Genomic DNA, 21,915 nt, shown 5'->3' on the forward strand with positions numbered 1-21,915 from the left:
TGTTCTTACCTGGCCATCACACGTGCTATTGAAACAATTAAGTTCAAACAGTCAAAATATGATGGACTATTCCAGTTTTATTTCATACAGTGTAAATATTACATTCTTTAAGTATAGCTATAAGATCTATTATATTTGTTATACACCACATTCATTTATAAGGTTGATATCACTTAAAAAACAACAACATACTTTGCATACGTATTTTATCTGCTACCAATTTTTAAATTTCAGACGTTTATTAGACATCTTCGTAATATCAACTCTATGAACTCTAATGTCATAAGAGTAGTTTTTTGTTTAATTTACAGTGATGTTTTGAGGGATACAAAAACCTCTGTTTTAATAACAGTTCCATACTGAACTGAGCTGCTGCATGAGAATGTGATCTGGAGGCTGGTCCTGCGGTAATGGAAGACAGTGACAGGCTTCAACATGAGTGTTTTTCTGACAGAGCCTGCTGCCCTGCACATGATGGTCAAGACGTCCCTGTATTGCATTGGCTATCAAAGTCAGTAGGTTTTGGGCTTGATTCTTCCTCCGTGTACACTTCCTGGGTATCGGACATCTCGTTGTCATTGACTCGCCGAGGGGAGGCGAGGGTGTAGCCGTGGTCCAGCATAACTGGTTCATCCAGGAAGACAGCCGAGCCGCCGCCATCTTCTCCTCCGTCGGTCCCCTCCGTTCCACTGGTGAACTGAGTAACGAAGAGAGTCTCTATCTGGACTAAGAACGTGTTGACTTCGACATCTGGTAAGAGTTCTAGATAGGTCTTCATTGACGCAAGCATCTGAGGGAGGGGCAAATAACCAATTTAAAGACTGAACATGAGGCAAACCACATGACATATTGTTGGGGGGGATGACTGTATACTGACAACAACAAAAACAACATTGCTATTCATTCACCCGTCATCAAGTAATACACAGTGTTAAAGATGATATTTGAAATTCTCACTCGCTTACCTTTTCTAAGCAAGTAAGCTGAGAGTCTCTGCGGAAGATCCTCTCTAAAGGTACAGCTCTGCAGACCAGAAATAAATAGTGATTATGTATGCGTACCATGCCATAGCATTTATTGAGTAACATGCATTTTGAAAATGGAAAAGTCCTGTGAAAACAAATGCATACACACATTTTGGAAATGAAATAAAAAAACATTAATGCAACATCCAAACTAAACAAGCTGTCTATCTCACAGTCACACATGGGTATAGTTATGATGACAGTGACTCATGTTATGACCCTCATCCCTCCCTCTGCAGTATGTCACTGACTGACCCGTGGGTTTGCCCCTCATCCCCCTGTGTGTGTGTATGTGTGTGTGTGTCACTGACTGACCCGTGGGTTTGCCGGTACTTCTGCACGACCCACTCGGCTCTCCTCATCACCTCCTTCCAGTCCGGTCTCTCAGAGCACTGCTGCAGCTCAAACCTGTAAGGCAGCTCTGCAACACACAGCAATGATATCAACACACATCACAGTGTTGCTACAAGACATTTACATTTAATCATTTAGCAGACGCTTTTATTCAAAGCGACGTACAAAGGACAAAAAAAAATCAAGCTACGCATGCAAGCAGCACTAAATGGAGTTATGTATTTTGTTGGTTGTAAATTATAAACACATATATTTAGAGGTTAATACTTCAGGTAAACCTACGATGCACGTCTTGCTGCGAATACAACAATGTCTCATGTGGTCAATGCGAGCTTTAACACTCAACGGTAACGTAAGCTACGCTTTTTGGAACAGCCAAAAGGTTTTATATTCCGATAGCCAGCACACCTACACTCTCCTAGGCTCTAGGACTAGCATCCCTACCTGCCAATTCACCATCGTGCATCCCTACCTGCCAATTCTTTCGTTTGAGTGTACTCTCTTCACGAAGAGGAAACAAGTCTTTTTTTAGCAGTAAACGTGTCTTTCAGCATGGCGGATGAGATGAATGATGTATACATACTCTGAGTGCCTGATGGTCCCTCCTCTTCGCTCACCACCAGACAGGTGGTCTGGGACACGGGGGAGGGGTTGCTTGGGTTGTAGGGGCTCACAATCATCCCAATGAACGGAGCTCCACCTCGGGAGAAGTAGCTCTGAAAGAGCCGAGAGCAGATTAGAAATGAGCGAGAGCGCCCTCGTTCCCTGGAGATCACCGCTCACTGAACAGGTGAACATGAGCCTACCATCTCCCTGACTGGGTAAGAGAGTGAGTAGACAGCAGTGAGAGAGTGAGAGAGTGAGTAGACAGGAGTGAGAGAGTGAGAGTGAGTAGACAGGAGTGAGAGAGTGAGGAGACAGGAGTGAGAGAGTGAGGAGACAGGAGTAAGAGAGTGAGATAGTGAGAGAGTAAGAGAGTGAGTAGACAGGGGTGAGAGAGTGAGAGAGTGAGTAGACAGGAGTAAGAGAGTGAGAGAGTGAGTAGACAGGAGTGAGTAGACATGGCGCAGAGGCCAGAAGCCAAGAGTTTCAATCATTAAGAGAGTCAGACAGAGGAGGGCAAAAATCCACAGAGGGGGCAGAAGGGGGTGAATAATCCTGTGGAATCCGATCTCTCTGCTTTGATCTGTTCAAATATACAGCTTCGAAAGATGTTAAAATGATACCACTTCACTCATATTTAACTTTGCTCTCAAGGATTTTGTGGAGCAAGTCTATATTTGATAAGAGGCTAAATGATTTATTTTCACTTTTCAAGTAAAATTCACACACACATGGTCCTTCTTTCTTTGTGTGCTGTAAGTAAACAGGGAGGGCTATCCTAAGGAAACACATCATTCCAAAAGCTAAAATACGACAATGTGTTCGTTCTTACCTGGTATTTGGCCTGCGTGTCAATATCCCGCACCGAGGGGTTGGGGTCGAAGGCCGGGTGGGAGTGGTACCAGCCCACCACGCTGAGCCCCTTGGCTGCCAGCCGCTCGGAGGCCTGGGTCTGGGAGACCGGGTCCATCTCACACTGCATGCCTGTGCTCAGGCTGTTACAGGGCTCTGCTGCGCTGATCTGAAGCACACAGGGGACGTCACGTCACGTCAAGCAAGTCAGTCACAGTTTGATGTTTTATGAAAGCACCCTCACAGGTACAACTGACATCTGTATGCGTCGACTGTGCTGTACTTCAACAGACTTTGGACGAAGCCATTTGATTCAACGCAAACGGAAAACGTTAACAGTGGCGTCAACCCAAACGGCAGGGACAGTACAGCCTACGGCCTACGGCCAGTGTCCGAAGAGTCCGCTTTTGCACACCGCTCGCTCACCTTCAACACTTTCTCCTCCTCGAGGTAAGCCCCGCCCAGCAGACCAATCACCTCGGCCATGGACACATGAGCATGCTGGGTAAAGAGGCAAAAACAAAACACAGATCAGTTAGAGACGCCTCTTAAGAATATAGTGGGGATGATGCACTAATCTGCCGGAGAATGTGTACGCTTACCATATCCATGACAACCAATGCTTCAGCACTGACGATCACCTGGAAAGGTTCCTGTAGAAAAGAGAGAAAAAAAAAAAAAGGTTCTTTTAAAATTAAATTAAATTAAATTAAATTAAATTAAATTAAATTCTTACTGTGTTAAATGTACTATTGACTCATTATTGACTCATAAACCACTGGAACTTTAAAATATTATTATTATTACACTGAAACAAGCCATACACTTTATCTTGGGAGTTCTGCATCATGGAGGACCAAATAAACCAAACCAACCTGTTTGTCTTCACCAAAAGGTTTACATGGGATGAGCTGGAAGGGATCAATAGACCTGAAAGGAAATTATCAATCAATCAATCAATTCGATCTTATATAGCGCTTCTCTAAATACCCGAAGTCGCTTTACACCGGTGGTGGTAAGCTACATCAGTAGCCACAGCTGCCCTGGGGCAGACTGACAGTGTGATGAGTGCTGACAAATGATGAGTGCAGTGATCATTAGAAACGCCATCCAGTCCATCATAGTGAAGAAATAACCTGAGCCCAATGTCGACACATACAGGTCTACCAGTAATACGGTCAACATCTGGATCTAGCGGTCCAGAACAGCAACCCAAATGTGGAGGTGATGAGATGTTCTGGAGCGAGGCTCATGATGAGTAAGGCAGTCAGCTAGAGGAACTCACTCACCCCTTTAGTCTGGCCTGTTTAAAGGGTCTGGGGTGCTTCTTCAACTCTTCTCTTCTCAGGGCCAGCTCTTCAGCACTGAGATGCTGATGGAAATGAACACACAGACACACACACACACACACACACACACACACACACCACCTCATAAATAAAGCATATCACACAGCCACGCTTCCTCCGCATGTCTGATCGGCCCACAGTGGTGCTGTGTGAGCGTCTCTCTCTTCATTACCTCGTATGTCTGCCCTTCAAGGTCTTTGGCGTCACACCAGTTTCCCCAAACGTCCCGAACTCTGCGTTTCCTCGTGCGCTGCGGCACAGAAAGAAAGCAATGTCAGCAATACATGACTACATTTAAATGAATGCCAGTTAATGACTGATGGAGATAATTTCCAAACACTGTTAATGACTTAAGAATATAATTAATCAAGTGCCTTGTATTATTAATTACCTTATATGAATCATGTACTTATGTAAGCAGGAACATGGCTTTTCTGTGTTTCTGCGTGTGTGTAACTTAGAATATTAGGTGCCACTTAGTCTGCATATGTACTAGACCAGAAGTGATAAGAAGGGACAAACTGTGCTTCTTCCGACCTTGCAAAACTTCCATCCTTGCCTCGGACATCAGAAATCCACCACGTGGTTTCCCTGCTGAATGCTCAACTTCTGTCTATATAAACCTTGCGCGATGTGTTTATCATTGCTTCACTTTCAGCCTTGTGCTGGGAGTGAGCCCGATTGCAATTGTTGTCTGTCTAATAAATATACTTATATGCAGCTCCGGAGTCCTGAGGTAACTAGGGTGAATTTTCACCTAACAATGACTATTACACATTACACAGTTCTAACAGAGAGAGAAAAACTTGCAAAGTTTTAGGTATCAACGAAGAGGGCACCAGGAAATAAAAGGCGCTCTATCTTACCATAGACTGCAGCCGATGGGCCAGCTGATAGGCCTCCAGTGTGTCCTTGCCCTCCTTCAGCCGCGAGCGGTCCGCCGGCCGGGGTCTGTTGTAGATGGCCTGGTCTGGAAGACGAGATTAGAACGAGACTGATGAGGGAGTGGTAGACACACAGATTAAGAGAGTGAGAAAAGAAAGGGTAGATGGTTGTGGTAGTGGTAAGGGAATGAGAAAGTACAGAGACTGATATGATGTCAGAGATTAACTTGAAGACAGAGCATCTGAAAGGAAGGTAAAGTGGGGTAAACAAATCTAAAGACAGCCAAGGCCGAGAGATGGAAAGGCAGAGACCAGAGAGAGAGAGAGAGAAAGAAAGAAAGAAAGAAAGAAAGAAAGAAAGAAAGAGAGATCAGGGATATTTACCACAGTTGAAGTTGACAGCACCGATGAGTTCCAAGTAAGTGTGCACTCTGCCGATGCAGTTGACATCTCCACAGTTCTTCAGACCAGGCCTCACCGACGTCTTGTTCAGATATTTGGGTTTACATTTCTCCCTGGTGGAAAAATACAGTCATGTCACGACATCATCACAGGGGGGAGGGGAGGGGGGAGTAGGAGGAGGAAGATAGTAACATTACATTTAAGAATGAAAAAAGACTGCAGACCTTTCCTACCACCAGTAAGGTAATTAAGCAAATCTCACCAGACAAAGACACTGGGAACACACATACACACACACATACACATACACACACACACACACACACACACACATATATACATCACTGCCTACATTCACAGGACCCCCAAACCAATAGAATATCATTTCAGCCAAACATGTTAAATCTCACCATTGCTCCAGGATGTGGTTCCGTATTTTAAGGTATCTCTCTGGGGTCTTTGCCGGTCGTCCCTCAAAGAACTCTGGGATAGCCTGCTTCTCTTCCTCAGTGATTTCATCTTTGTCTAAGGTCACTTCCTGTTCAGGAGCCCTGATCTCATCATCCTCTTCCTCCTCCTGGTCCTCCTCATCTGTACCCATTACCACAAACTTACATCAGCTCTCTGTAAACACTTATCTAGGGAGAACGCTGCATTCATATTTACAAGCAGGCATAATCAAATTAGCTAAAAGAGTTGAATCCATTTTTCTTCCACTAATGAAGGAGAAAGAAAATACACATTACCTGTGTCATAATGTTTCTCCTCTTCTTCTTGAGGCGTCCTCCCAAGGCTTGCTGATTCAAGGTCAGTTTTACCTTCCTCTTCAGAGACACTAGGATCAAACTGGACTGCACTGCTTGGACCACTGTCCACTTCCAGTGTCCCACCATAGGCGCTTGCCTCTGCTAGTCTGGGTGGTGAGGCTTTGGGGCTGGGTGGTGTTGGGGGAGACTGGGGACTGTGGCTGGCCTCTCCCTGGCTATCCTGCTCCTCTACTCCCTCCTGACCTCCACCCATCTCTGGTGGTTGGTCAGTCTGCGAGCCTTCATCGCTGAGGTCGTCTGTGATGTCCACATCCTCGTCATCGGACAGCGTCTCGATCCGCACTGCGTTGGTCAGTGCAGTGATGTGGTTCTTCACTAGTTTTTGCGGAGTAGTGGGCTGGAGATCTGGGGGCTTGTTGGAGGATGCAGGAGGAGGAGGCTCAGATTTAGCCTGGGGTCAAAGGTCAAACACAACAGTCAAGATTGTTCATTGATTTGGCTGACAAAGGAGGAGGACGACCTCATCTTCAATTCGGTAGCTGTAAAAACATAAAGAACCAGCAGGGGGCAGCCTTACCTTGTTCCGAAAGTACTGCCTGGCATAGCTCTTCACCTGCAGGACCGTGCGGCTGCCAATAAGCTTGGCAATTTTTGTCCATCTACGGCCATACTGGGCCTACGGTCAGGACACAAAAAAAGAAAATAAAGAACAATTATAGAAAAAACATCCTCCACAGAGACAGAAGTCAATGTACGGTGAATTTCAAGATGGGGTCTCAGATATGGCTTGCAGCAATGGTAAGAACCTTTACAAATTCTCAATTTAATACGGTTTATTGTGAAAAGACTAGTCTTATCCTTATCTACTAACATCCAAATCAAGTTTGTGCAGTTCTGCACAGTTGGTATGAAGGTCGTACCAGTCCTTTCTCAAAGAGCTCCTTCTCCTCCTGAGCCCAGCGCGCTGGTGGTGCAGACGTCTTCACAGGGGACCTAGTGAGCAGAGAGCAAAATCAAATGTGTTTCCCTCCATTGTGCAGAGAGCATTTATTTCCAACTGTGTCAGTCCTGTTTAAAAACCAGAGCTGCAGGTTCAGTTATTGAGAAAATAAGACTTACTTTTTAGCTTTAGGCTTCTCATTGGTCCAAGCAGTCTTCGGTGCTGCTTTACCAGTGAGATAATACCTGGACCCAGTCAAGGTCGACATAAACATTTGGATATTTTCTTTACATAATAAATATCAGAGCAACCCCCACTTCTAAAGGTTGAATTTAATATTCAGGGATTTTTCCGCAGGTTCGTTTTAAAGGATACTGTTCCTCGAGAAGCATGTTCTCAATGACCTCCCTGTTCTCGGCACTGATGGAGCTGTCTAAGGTCCAAGGCTGAAACAATTAGTAGCAGTATTAATTCAACAGATTGGAATATTTTGGCAAGATTACAAAAGCAGCGCCCTTTATATGCAACTAAGCAAACGGTTATTCATTCGGTGCCCTGCGGTCGACATAAAAAGTATTACCAGTACAAAAAGATTTTAAGTGACGTTATGAAAAGAATAAAAGAAGAATTCTGATTAACTGTGCTGTGCGTTACCAATACACTGCTGTTGTTCTTCCACGCCGATTGCAAATATTGATCTTGAAGGATACCACCATCTCCTCCACCATCTCCTGCAAAGTCACTGTGATAGAGCCAGAACCAATAACATATTTAAGACCACACAGCTCAAAGCCAGGCAGGTCTCTAAACAAAACACACAGCTTAACATAGCCTACTCTGCATTAGGGTGTTTTAACTTCTCATTTTCAATAGACTTGATGTTTTTCAAGTGCCTGCGGAGGTGTCGACCGTCAGAAAGAGCACATGGGGCATGTATTTCTAGTGATGTGTCAAACTATATTCCATAAATATAAGAGGATCTCAATGCGACAATCGAGTTGTTTTATGCTTTACAATTTACCACACAGTGTCACAACTTCTCTAGAGTTGTTCAACGAGCATTAATCGCGCAATATTTCCTTGTTGTAACGACAAGCTAGCTGGCTAGCTAACGTCTTGCGATCGGACTATCACTTAACAACTGTGAACAGTGGGTCTTCCGTAGCCTCTTATTCGCTCATTAACAACGTTGACCAGGCCACGCCATTTTAAAACGATCTCCCTGATCATATGACATCAAAGAAACGTGAAACAACAATATTTACCTTAAAGTTCCGTCGTTTTCATCTCCTTCGATATCGACAACATCAACTTCGTCCGCCATGTTGCTCATCATAGATTCAAGAGCAAGTAAATACTACCAAGAGGTATGACAACACTCCAAATATGCCCTATTTTTGTATAGCGACCCCTATAGGATCGCTACACTGACTCCAAATTACTTGTAAATTGATGATAATTTTATGTCCTGATGTCTGTTTTGACAAAGCGTAGTCTGCTGATGTGTAGCCAAACATGTGGCAGGACAATTCACCCTCCTGCCATCTGGCAGACAGTAGGCTACAGAAGCATACGGACCCGTACCAGCAGATTCAGAGACAGTTTCTACCCTGATGCTATCAGGATGCTGAACTATCCTACATCCACTAAATGTGGTCAACCTCATGCGACTTGCACTTGGCACTTTAATTGATATCTTCTTCATCCTGTCTTTCTTACTTTCTTTCTAGCATTTAAATTCTAGGAATTCTAGAATTTATTCTTTTAAGTTGAGCAGACACTTATTTAATTACTGATAAATGCCCTTTTTATGAGTACATGATAATACACTTGAACTTGAATTGTCCAACTTTAAAAGTTAGAGGATTTAGCTTTCGGCTATGTCTATAATGCAAGAAATTGTCTTAATAATGCCAAATGAAAAGGTGGTCGTGTCCAGTAGCCTATTGTGTCAGATCTTTAATGGAATCAAAATAGAACCTGGCAAAATTCGAAAGAAATCGTTTCCCCAGAGCAAAGAGTCGAATATTCAAATATATACAGACGCAAAGATATTCGCAGCTTTGATAGCCCACAAGGCGCATAGTTTTCTACACAAAGAAGAATAGCCCTAGTCTAGATCCAGGAGAAAAAAATAATGATGTTCTTATAGCGTGTATCTATAGGCCTTGCCAACTGTTTTCTTCGCCATTGATAGGCTATATCAATTCTGAGAATAACAAGCCTATCCTACGCTACATAAACTCCAGACCAGAACATTTGTGGTGAGTAGCTTACCCTATTTGCTAGACTGAGTACAGTTGAGACATGTGTACAGTTGATACACCCGAAATAACTTGCGTACGCAGCAATCCTGAGACGTGATTTTTAGTTTGCACATTCATACTAATGTCTTCTTTGATCCCGGGAAATTTGAGCACCTAACCCATCTCCCGTACGGAGATATTGGCGAAAAATGTTTTTACCAACGTAAGATCTTGATTGTATCATGTCCCTTCTATGAATATGTTATTAACCATACCCGATCAACAAACGCAACTTACATCATTGCAAACGTTATTCTGTGCATTCTGTACCAAGCAAATTCATGTTTTATATATATATTGTTGATATTAGAACTGTCCTATATTAATAGGTGTCTTTTCAAACATGAAAGTAATAAGAATGATTTATCTTGGGGTCTAAATAAGCAAGGTGGGAGATCGGGTACAGTTGATAGAGCTTGATTGTGATATAGCCTATGCTACCTCATAGTAGAAATTAAAAAGGCATGCAGTGTGTGTGTATATGTGTATGTGTATATGTGTATGTGTATATGTGTGAGTGTTTGCTGGCCATGTTTTGTAGCCTGTATGGATTTATGTTTGTGCTATATTTTGTCCAGTTGTCTTTTAAAAGAAAGTTTAATGTATTTTCAATGCTTGGTCAGTCACCATCAATGGGTGTCTCAACTGTACTAGGGTACAGTTGAGACAAAATCATGTTTATGAGCCAATTAAAAAAAAACAAAAATAAGTTATGGACATTATTGATTGATACTATTTTAGTATACAATCAAAGGAAACGGCATATAAAATATCACTTCTTTAAAGTGTCTAGTTTTTGTGCAGTAGTGAAAAAAGCAAAAACTGTAGTTTACCAGATTAACTAATTATTCATACAATCTTCATTCAGTAACCTATATTTAGGTTACCTGTTGACGGGGTGCTGGGACAAACATATAGGCTACATTCAAAATACAATTATAACGTAAAGGTAGTCTTTCTTTCCCCAGCCATGACATCACTTCGGCGTAGGCAGATTCGTTCAGCTGCAGATGATGAAGACTTTCTCACGACGATCCGAAACTTGCATTATGAAATTTGTGCCCTGGTAAACAGTGACTTTTGTGGCCTTACAAAGTTATTTAAAATGCAACAGCATCATACATCAAGACATACAAGACATTTCGGTAAGGGAAAAACTAGCATATGTAGCTAGAAGTTGATTATTTTGTATACTGTTGCTTTGTTGTGCAGGAGATGGAAAACAGAGAACTGACTGAGAGAAGAGCACAGCTGCATCAGCAGGTAAAACTCTTGAATGGAAAGACCAACATTAAAACAACAAATACGGAAGGGGTCTCTGACATGACAAGTGCGTGTGTGTTTCTGTGTTTAAGCTGTTTGGAGCGGAAAGAACTGAGGACTGCTCCCCTGTGAATGAGAATAATCGCCCCATGTTTGAGGTGTGTGTTCAGTAAGATCAAAATCTCTTGGATACACACAAACCATAGAGCAGTTTGAGGGGGTTGGGAGTCGAAGGTGTCTTCTTTTTGAAAGCGATTGTACATCCAAAAGAGCGAGACAGCCGGCTCACATAAAACACTGAAACACACACACACACACACACACACACACACACACACACACACCACACACACACACGTTTGCGTGAGTACACCTTCCGCAGAGTTGGGATGAAGAGTTACTTCTTTCCTTCCCCTCCACAGCTCCGAGCCCAGACCAGTCAGTTCCTGACTGCACTAGCCGTAGAGGAATCATCACAGGTAGGAGTCACCAACCAACAGCTGCCTTTGGCCTATGTATGGCAGTAACACAGAATGGAGGACAGCCTGTTATGTTTAGAAGTAATATTTGAAGAGCAGTGAAAATGGTAATATAGTAAGTCCTGTGGCGGGGTATAGTTCAGCTTCTGGTTTTGATTGAGCACGGGTCTGATGGAGGTCGTTCCTCTGCTGGTACCCCAGCGTTTGCGAGACACTCTGAGTCGCCTGCACTGGAGACTGATACGCGAAGAAGAGTCAGAGGATTCAAACTCGCCCGAAGAGATGGAGACAGAGGAGGTGACCAGCCAGGAGCCAGACGGTGAAGGGAACCCTCAGGAGGGCCCTAAGGATGACGAAACACATTCAGGTAACGCACCGTGGCTTCAGACCGACACAGAATAGACTACAACGCTCACTAAAAACAACAGCATACTGGGGCTGTCCCGGTATTGTGCCTTTGGTACTACATATTTTAGCTTTCATCAATTCAGTGTCTTATTTCCTCTTTAAACAGAGTCTGGTCAGGATGCAACAGGGAAAGGGAGTGGCAAGTGAGTCATTTTTAATCAACTGTTCATTAAAGCTTTTTTTAATTTATTGTTTACTTTGATTTAGCATGGTGAACAGAATCAAATATTTGAAAACTGAATTGAACCCAGTATTTCTCCTTCCCAAAGGATCTGTGGCTGTTTCGCTGCTGTGTGGAGATGTGCGTGGGATTAGAGAGGTGTCTGTCAGGACAGCAATGTCCCTTCTCTTAATTTTCCTCTACATATTTGATATAATTTGTTACTATCATTATACTAACCCAAACATTGTGGATCCACTAGTTATTACATCCTTATTAGCCAATAACGTTTTTAGTTGTCATAATGGGGAATGGCAATGACAAGTTTTTCTGTGCATTTATTATTAGGTTTTGTTCGATGGGACACAATATACGTGTTGATTAGATTACATTCATTTTAATAGCATGTCTTTGTGGTAAATGTAGTCTTACATTTTTTTCCAGACCCTAAGAGCAATTAGCTGTCAATTGTGACTGTGAGATGTATTAAATCATCAACAACTTTGCATACTCCCAGATCAACCTTGTGTGCAGCTCTAGCTGAAGACATCACTATGTACTGCCATGGCTCACCATCACATTAAAACAGACCTATTTACATTTACATTTAGTCATTTAGCAGACGCTTTTGTCCAAAGCGACGTACAATGGAGAGAACAGTCAAGCTAAGAGCAATAAAGAACATGGTGTAACAATAAATACTACTTTACATAAGAATTAGAAAAACGACCTAGAAAGGAAAAAGAAGTGCAGGAATGTAACTGCTGAAGTGCAAGTTAAGCGCAAGTTAAGCTATACTTCCAGTTTATGGAGAAGCCCATTCATCAGGGATTTGCCTATTCTTCTACAGGATCACTGAGAGGGAGACCTTACAGTGGCATGACAATATACACAGATGCAGAGGACATCACAAGATATCCATGGGCAGAGAGGGGGAGGGGCATTTATCCTGAGGTAAGATTTACTAATAGAATCCTACTAAAACTCCTTCCCTTGTCAGGCACAGGTATTATGTATATTAATGGGGTTTTTTGGAGGAGAGACCAGTGGCCACAAAAACAGAAAAAACAAACAACAGTTATGAGTGAGAGAACATTAGAGTAGAACATAAAGCTGCTCTTTTATTGTTACAGGTTGGGTGGACATAATGACAGCCCATGAAGAACAGGGCAGAAGAACTAGAGACCCAGGGAGGTAAAAGTGTTTATTTGCATTTTCATAAAATAGTAATGCAACTAGACGTTAAATTACATTCAGAATAAGCAATGGAATAATGGGATGCGCTTTCCTATCTGGAGGATCTGATTAAGTGTATGTGCTTGCTACAAGTTTTGGAGTTTGTGACTAGCAGACCACTGTAAAATCATTGGGACAGGAGAGGAACATCAGAAGAAAAGGATCAGTGCTGTTTCTGACAAAAACATGCACAACCAAAAGTTCATTTTGAAATTGAAATGATTTGGAATGCATTGTCCATTACCCTAGTAATATTGTATTAATATGTTGTCCATTACACTAATATTGTATTATTGTATTAATATGTTGTATTTTATAAAACTGAACTTTCCATGTCATGAATATTGTGCAGTGAGGGGTGGACATTGAAGATGTGTATTTGACATCAAATAAAATACAGCTTCTATTAAACATAATAAATATTGAATAGAAACAGAGTGAAACGTGCCATTCTCAGTTTCATAGTGGTGTGAGCTGTTCTTTGAGCTGGTCTCTGCGGGGACAGGAAACAGAAGAGAACACATGTAGATTTCAATGAACAACTCAAGCATAACTCACTTCATGTCATGTTCATATGCAGGCAGGGCACCGAGGACTTGAAATATGGAGTACATCATATTACACCATGGCCAGATCTCGTCTTGGGATGGATAGAGAGTAGGATGTCCTTATAAAATACATTATTTTGTCATAATAAACTATCTGATAAATCATTCATATGTCTGTTTTATATTTATGCATTAAAACCATGAATATATAAAAGATCTAGGAGTAAAAAAACTTGCAACAATTGCAGAGAGTGCTGCTATACCTGTTCACAGTCATGTGTGTGCCAGGCTTGTTGCAAAGTGCTTTGAGGTAGATATTTATATATCCATAATAATATTATTAATATATAAATAATATTTAGATATATTTAGATATAATTTGCACCATGCGTTTGTCCTGTAACAAATAATTCAGGATAGTTATGGACCTGTTTGATAACTAGCATGGAACAAATATGGTTTAGGCTGAATCTTTTGTTGGTTTTTTATGTGAAATTAGAAAGGTGTGAACGTTATGGTTCAGCCATTTTTTAAATGTACACCTTTCATTTTTAAGCTGTTGTTAAAGATAAGGGGCATCCGCAGGATTCTTGTCCATGGTACGCACACTCAAGAAAGTTGTGCCACCATAGTGTGCCACCATAGAGTGTGCCACGCACAACATTATTAGTGGCAGCAGCTCATTTTCAGTAAACGCAGAGAAACCATCTATTGACGTAAACAGAAGTGTATGAGAGCGCATGGGAGAGTGTGTCAAAGACTGCACTGCAAAACAAACTTCCTTTGATGAGAAATCAGTTCATTGTAACATTATAGGCCTATAAATATAGAACTTAACCTTAAGATAGTTTAAAGGACTGCTCCAGCCAAAAACATGATTTGGCTCTCATTTTGCCGCAATTTTGAAGTAATAAACTCAGCCGTATATTTGTTATAAAAACGTTTTCTTTCCATTTTAGGTCACTCAGATGCCAGCTACCTAACTTCCTAGCACTGAAGCCAACGACGGAGGGGCTAGCATCCAGGCTAGCATCCATTTTAAATGCATTTTGAAGGAAAGAATAAACGACGACCAGATAAATACTGAAGCAAATGTGTATCTTGGACGCTCGCTCATCACGTGTACCGACAGTAACCCACCCTGGTTTTACATGCGCTTGTTAAAAAGAATGAAACACAGCCTACCTTACAGTGAAAGGTAAGCCAATTTCTCTGTCATACCATTCCTCAGGTATGTCTTTAAATGTCTCAAGCAACTGAATGACCTTTCCTCCAAAGCAGTCGAGACAGGCATCGTCATAGTCTCTCTTCTCTTGGGATGGTGCACAGATCAGAATCAGTTCCCTGCAGCATCGTTATGTTATGCCAGCTGGAGTTACAGCTCCATATCTGCCAGACTGCCAGACCGAGTTCAGACCGGGCACCACTGTGCCAATTCAATGACGGCTAAACTGCTTGTTTTATTTGTTTGTTTGTTTTTTGTTTTTTTGCATTAAAACGTTCAATTTATCTACATTACTAATCCGTTCCTTTTTTAAACTTTAAACTTTCACGTCATTACATTTCACTTGCACCAATTCCAAGTTCTATGTACTTCTGTGCCTTCAGTAGGCCTATCTATGCTACCAATCAAAACTGCCAGCCCGCCCCATGCCACTGCTGGGGTATGCCGTGTGCATATTTTGTGTACAGGTGGGGGCGCCACTGCCAATGTTTTCAAGCATTTATTGAAAACATCTTTTTTTCCCACCCCCTCAAAGCTTAATGGAAAACACACTTTCAGCTGCCTCATATTAAAATGCAGTCACTGCTCATTGTGAGAGAACTGATTGTATTCTGCATCACATTGGTCCATACAGCCACCTTGAGTGTGTGAGTCAGTTGGTTATTCATGTGCTCTCGAAACAGAGTGCAGCCCATGACCACGACCTCTGTAAGGAGTCAGTAGAAGTATCCTGAGAGGTTTGGGGATATTTGGATAGAAACTCTTTCAAAGTTCCTCAGCAACTGAAGAATAACAAACATCAGAAAGTGGCTAGGTTTTTTAAAGGACAATACAGACAGCACTAGCGTGGTGCATTAGCGTGCGCTTACAAGGACTTACCAGCATGTTCATGTCAGCTAACATGTAGCGAACACGTGTGTGTGGTTTCCCTGCAACCTCTAACCTCGCCATGGACCTTTTTAAAAGCCTCTAATTCAGAGCAGAAGCATCTTCTGCTCCTTGTTAAGCTCCTAATCTGTTTTCAATGTGAACAGTATATAAAAGGATCCCATGATCCCATTATTTACTTTCCTCGTGGAGTATTCGGCAGGCGGCCGCCGTGTTCTGGTTCCCCCGGGAGATCTGGCAAACACGAGAGAATAAACCACGGCACGATAATGAAGCCATTAGTCCGTACTTTCCTCCGAACTGTAATAATTCCATAAAAAGTATCTGGCATCGCATTGTGTTATTCTGGCGTGTTGGCAGTCTCTCTGAGAACACCGAAACCTCACTAAATATTTTAATACATTACTTGAGCCATCATTTAACGTTGCTCAACCATTTATTTAACTTTATACAGCATTTAACAGCCAGCGTAGCCTTAATTTTATTCACCAAATGAATCCCCCTGTGAATAAAAAATAACCTCAAAATTCTCTTAGATCGGCAGAAAAAAACAAACAAAACAAATTATACACCTACTTTAAAAAAAAAAATTGGAGTGAATAGCCTCTAAACACAGATACACACACATACTGGATGCATTCCATAATTGCCTCTGTCCGTGGCTGCCTGCAGGTGGCGCTGCAGATACTCAGCTACATGGGATGTGTGTTCGGGGTTAGGGTTAGGGTGTGTTTGGGGTAAAAGATGTAGACTAGAGCTGTTGCTTGAGTAAGTCCCGTGTGTATGCATCTGTTTGCTAGTGTCATTTCAGGCCAATTCATCTGCACTGCATCTGTAGTCAGTACACACTGCATCTGTAGTCAGTACACACTGCTTTTGTCCCCAGACTCGGACTGAGCTTGGCCCTACGGTGTATGCATGGCTTTGTCTGTTTGAGTTTGACTCTGGATGGCAGCTGACTGTATTATGGTTGGGCTGGGTTTGGGTCGGGTCTGTCTCGGCGTCCCCTGTCATCTGGGACGTGACCCTTCAGACTTCTGTCCCCTGTCATCTGGGACGTGACCCTTCAGACTTCTGTCCCCAACTCAGCTCTGCTCTTCTTTGCTCTGGCGCTCGCCTTTCCAGGAGCCTTTGGTGGGACGTTCTGGGCAGAAAAACTCCACACAATTTTATCACTTCGTTACACGCTCTTGGATCTCTCGTCCCTGACATAGACACGTCAATCCCCCTCCTCAAAAATGGCCCTCCATCTGGCAAAAAGTTAGTTCCAGTATGTCTGGTTGTGATCTGTTAGTTCCAGTATGTCTGGTTGTGATCTGTGCTCAAGAAGGCCTAAGGAAAAAAAGGTTCCTTTCCGAGTAGAGTGGAGAGAATAAGCCTTTCTTGTTCCAGGCAGACTTCTCAGATATAGTTCAGTTATTCATAGCCAGGGCAATGAGTGCTTCTCAGCGCTCTGAAAGACTTTGATCAGTTCCATTACGGAGTTGGCCCATTACATACAGTTGGCATTTCCAAAAGTGAATGTTTAGTTGAGAGTAAGGCACTCTCCCACACACACACACAGAGAGAGAGAGAGAGAGAGAGAGAGAAAGAGAAAGAAAGAGAGAGAGAGAGAGACTCGGAACTGTACAACAGTGTTCAATGTTCAGTGGCTCCTATGGAAATCACTGGAGACACACTGTGTGTGTTTGCCTCCGCGTGTCACCATGAAGATGATCCTGTGGTTGTTGATAGCAGCTCACCAATCATTGTGTGGGGAAAAAATAAAGCCCGTCGTCGTGCCTTTTTCACTCTGTGGTGAAGTCGAATTACAAGGCCTTCCCCTATTCACTCTGGGACTGGCACCATAATGAAAAACAAGACGGAGCCAGGGATTCTTTCCACTTTGAGTCAGAGGGCCCTTTGACTTCCTCAGCACTTTTAATTGAAACTGAAAAAAGGAGGCGATGAGAAGGGTAAAGGCCCAATAATGGCAGAGTTGGTGCCACAGGCAGTCTTTTTGAATAACCGTGATTCTTTTTTTCTCTCTCTCTGTGGGATCAAACCTCCCCCCTGGCCACACAATGGCCGACCTCAGCTACCCTCCCATGGCGTCACTTCTGGTCACCACAATGCGCAAGGAAAAGGTCACTGCTCTCATTTATGAAATCTGAGACGAGGTCGCTTGGTATGTGTCCACAGGCCACATCCGAAAGGCTCCATCTCACTCCTCACGACTCTTCCCTTCCCCGAGCTGTGGAGCTGTTGAAGCCGTGACACTCTTCCCCGAGCTGTGGAGCTGTTGAAGCCGTGACACTGTCATCACTACTCGACTGGGAGCAGACCCAACAACACTATCTGTTATTTGGAAAGCCTGTCAGCAGATGTCTGCCTCTTTTGTCTGGCATTATGTTTTGCCAGTCATGATGGACATGTGGACACGACCTGTATGTCTGGGTGTCCTCTTGGCAAATGAATGAAGACGTTTTGGAAACGCTCATTTGCAAACGCAAGAGATACGTATATTTGCTCTGAGAGTAGTGCATGTGGGAAACTGCTGCCTGGCTATGGGAGGCCTGCGCTGCGCTGCGCTGGAGTCTGACAGGAGAAGATGCTTGTGGTTTGGTGGCTGATGTGTCTGAAATGTGCTGGCAGAAGTCCTGGATCAGCCCTAATCAGAACCATGCCACGGCCCAGAGGAGGGGAGAACATCATTAAAATACTATCCAGAGCAATTACGGCCTGATTCAAAGCAGATGACTCAAATATGTTTCTTGTGTTCCTGGGACTATGTGCACTCTCTCTCTCTCTCTCTCTCTCTCTTTCTCTCTTTCTCTCTCTGCACAGGCAGGATCCAGTGCAATGTAGTGAGAGTGATTATTTCTGTGGTGTTTTTTAATATTCTGGGTGAGATTGTAGGGTTTTCAGGCATGAGAGAGGCAGGGTGAGTGATGTCACGGTTACCATGGTGACAGATTAAACAGCACAACGCCCGGGTCTATCAGCACTTCATCGGCCGCAGGCTGCATGGTTAGGACCCTAAAAATACTTGCTATGAAAGGCCCGTGGAAATAAGCATTACATTTCTGGCAAGCAGGCCATGTTTTGACTTGATTGATATTCCGTCTAAAGTTGTAATGTTTGTGAGCGGTCCTGCTGAATTGGAGTGACAGCAATCGTTTGGTAGTCCCTTCTGGGATTCCCCGGGCCTTCCCATTTTCCAAAGAACTTCAACACTCCATGATCATGAAAAAACAACAGATGAAAGCTCTTTTGAAAGCAACCCATGTGTCCAGCAGTTCAGTTTCAAGTGACAAAAAAAACAAGAGCTGAAGGAAATCCCATAATTGGAAGGCCACACTAAATAAATAAAAACCAAATTTGTTCAGCAAACAGCATTAGGTTTCCCAAATGAATTGAGTTATGAAGAGATTAGAGATTTGGGACATGCAAGCTAGTCACACAAAATAGCTTTAAATTGTGTGTATTGTTAAGCCTTTATAGATCTTAGCAGACAGTATTATAGGGTACTAAGAAAAGAGTGCATGTTAGTGCAGTATACGTTACTACAAGATCAATGTTTTTAGTTATGTGCTTTATTATGGGATTATTAAGGCATTACAATGTGTTGAATGAATGAATGCATGAATGAATGAATGAATGAATGAATGAACACCAGGGAAGGTGTTTGTCTGGAGATGAGGGTAGAGCTGCGATAAGGCAGCACAATGGCGGAGCTGTTTCTGCCCACGACAGCGCCGGGACCTCTTCATCAGCCCAGAGGAAGACGAGGAGCCCGGGGGGAGAGGCGCAGAATATCACTGCTTCCCCCCCGCCAGCCAACCGCTGGAGATTTATGGTGTGACTACTTTGTTAGAAAAACTCTCTCATGGCTCTCTTCCGTCTCTGCCTGTTTTCCTTCTCCTGGTGTTTTATGGTAGATTGGGTTCCTGTACGCAGGGAAAGGGGGTGGTTGTGCTGCGATCCAGTTGAGGGGTAATGCCCTGAGAAGAACTGTCCATATCTGCACACACATGTTCCAGCACATGTCCTGCTGGTGGATACATCCCATAGTAACATTGTTTACATTAATAATAATAATGCATTTTATTGGTGTAATGTATCTTTCATTGGGTTCAAATGCACTAAATTACAGAAAACACCATGTAAAATGTATTATATTAAATCTGAAGTCAAATGAAAAGGATTAAGTCTTTTGAAGTGATTTTAATTTGAGATTAGTTATTATTTCTCTCTTTGTCCCTACCTCTCCCATATAACTGTAACTGTCTCTGTTAGTGAGTGTGATAACCTGAGTGAGCTGAGCACGAGGATCTAATTCATGTAGGCTGGTTTGAAAGCTAATAGCTCCGAATAGGTGTGTTACCTTAGGAGTGTCATGTACAGATGTGAAGTTTCCCACTAGAGGGCAGTGGTGAGCCCATACCCAGCTGATTCGACATCTGCACCAAGGCAGAATTTAGCTAATAACTGTAAGTAAACGATTTTTTTCCCTCCAGTGTCATTTTTCTCGTTCCTCATAAATGCTCTAAGTCCTCCATAGAGTTCTAACTCGACCTAATAAGAGCAGTGGTGATTGGGAAGGTAGTAAAACAGTCCCTTTATTATGAGGTAATATTATGAGTCGCAAAGCACATGTGCTTGGCAGAGGTCCTCACTGCATTTTATAAAAGGCTGGAGTCTTGAGAACCTCTCTCATTTCACACATGTGTAGTAATATAATTCACAGGCTCAAGTAGAATTAAGAATGCTTTGGTTAGAAACCCACTGTTTTCTTTTGTTTTAAACACCACTTCCTCCTTCTCAGAACTTCAAGGATAACGTTTCTTCTATTACTTTTGTTTTGTAATCACTGGCCTGAAGATCCTCTCAACACAATGCTTTCTATGTACAACATATAGTATAGAGTAGTATATATGGACGTACAGTGTATGTTTCATATACCACTGAGCGTGATGGATATTGTTGTATATCTGTACGTTGCTTATCATGGGAGATGACTGTTCTTCAGTAAACTCTGCCCAATTCCAAACTTTGACCTTTGTGCTCAGGTTCAAATGAGAGATATTTAATAATAATAATAATAATTAATTTGATTTGTAATGCACTCTTCATTCAGAAGAATCTCAGAGTGACAAGTATTTGACTTTCGGAGAGGGGATACAGTGACACCTTTCCTGATTGTTAGTTCCTTCAGTATGATTGGCTGTAAACGAGTTGTCAATGTAAAAGGAATTAAATCTTCAGCCTTGTCTCCCCTATGGACCCCTCCTTCAACTTTTCTTTTCTTTTTTGCTCATTCTTCCTCACTCTTACTCCCCTGTTTTCTCTCTCTCTCTCCCTCTCTCTCTCCCTCCACCCCCCTCCTTGCTTCCCTCCCTCTCTCGCAGACTGTCTCCCTCCTAATGAGCTCCAGATGTTGAGGTTGACGGGGGTGAGCGGCTCGCTTGTCATCCATGGAGCCATGTGTCCGTGAGGGGCTGGGGCTGTGGCGGGGTGGGGTGGGGTGGAGTGGGTGGGGTGGGGTGGGGTGGGGTGGAGTGGGGTGGAGTGGCTGGGTGCTGGGGCTCGGGTCATCTGGAAGCACTTGAGGTCAGAGGATCCAGCCTGTGAAAGGTGAGATGGATGCCCAGCCAGAGAAATGCACCAAAGAGACCGTTACTCCCCCCTCGTCCTCTTCCTCCTCCTCCTCCTCCTTCTACTCCTTCATGCCTCCTTACCTCCCCTACTCCTCAACCATAGCTCAAAACTGACTTTACAGTCCTAAAACCTTCAGGGGTTTTTCTCCATCCTGGCATCAACAAACTTGAACATTCACAAAAGAAAAAAAAGATGAAACGAAACACACACAATAAAAGGAATGAAACGGCACAACACCCCCTCCAAGTGTAGCGTCACCGTCTTCGTCGACTAACGGAGCGATGACAAATTCATCACTCGCAAGCGTCGGCTTCTGTGACAGATCACCTAGCTGACTGACGGCCAGTGACATGTTTGCGCCAAGGCACTCACTCGGACTGAGGAAACAGTCAGCGGCTCAGCGAGGGGGGACGGGGGGGGGGGGGGGGCGGTGGCCCCCCTCCAGCAGGAGCCTCCAGTTCCAGCTCCCCCCAGGTCTCTTCTCAGGCTGACTCACGGGGCTGTGCGAGCCATAAAGGTTGGCCGCGCAGCGCACGAGATGGCGCTGGGTCAGAGCCCCGTGGGGAGAGGCCACATGAAAGAACGC

At 43.3% G+C, this 21,915-nt stretch overlaps 1 protein-coding gene across 1 annotated transcript; it reads right to left on the reverse strand.

Moving 5' to 3' along the window:
- Positions 1-59: 59 nt before the first annotated feature.
- On the reverse strand, positions 60-8,546 carry mysm1 (Myb-like, SWIRM and MPN domains 1). Its single transcript, XM_012836136.3, has 20 exons — positions 8,442-8,546; positions 7,831-7,918; positions 7,552-7,622; positions 7,356-7,421; positions 7,157-7,229; positions 6,814-6,912; positions 6,216-6,687; positions 5,880-6,060; positions 5,452-5,582; positions 5,050-5,153; positions 4,356-4,433; positions 4,124-4,206; positions 3,710-3,764; positions 3,437-3,487; positions 3,261-3,335; positions 2,815-3,003; positions 1,963-2,095; positions 1,341-1,446; positions 966-1,023; positions 60-790 (listed from the first exon to the last, which is right to left on the reverse strand). The coding sequence occupies exons 1-20, from the start codon at positions 8,510-8,512 to the stop codon at positions 479-481; spliced, it is 2,496 nt and encodes an 831-aa protein (XP_012691590.1). The 5' UTR covers positions 8,513-8,546; the 3' UTR covers positions 60-478.
- Positions 8,547-21,915: the final 13,369 nt, after the last annotated feature.

This window comes from Clupea harengus, chromosome 10 (assembly GCF_900700415.2).
Source record: "Clupea harengus chromosome 10, Ch_v2.0.2, whole genome shotgun sequence".
Lineage (NCBI taxonomy): Eukaryota > Metazoa > Chordata > Actinopteri > Clupeiformes > Clupeidae > Clupea > Clupea harengus.

What these genes read in the sequence shown, in the direction of transcription:
- mysm1 (XM_012836136.3), bottom strand. Translation starts at nt 8,512, where the DNA reads ATGATGAGCAACATGGCGGACGAAGTTGATGTTGTCGATATCGAAGGA. An exon ending in GAGAAGCCTAAAGCTAAAAA is followed by an intron (nt 7,230 to 7,355) that starts GTAAGTCTTATT and finishes TCTGCTCACTAG; the next exon opens with GTCCCCTGTGAAGACGTCTG. An exon ending in AAGTACCGGCAAACCCACGG is followed by an intron (nt 1,024 to 1,340) that starts GTCAGTCAGTGA and finishes TCTGGTCTGCAG; the next exon opens with AGCTGTACCTTTAGAGAGGA.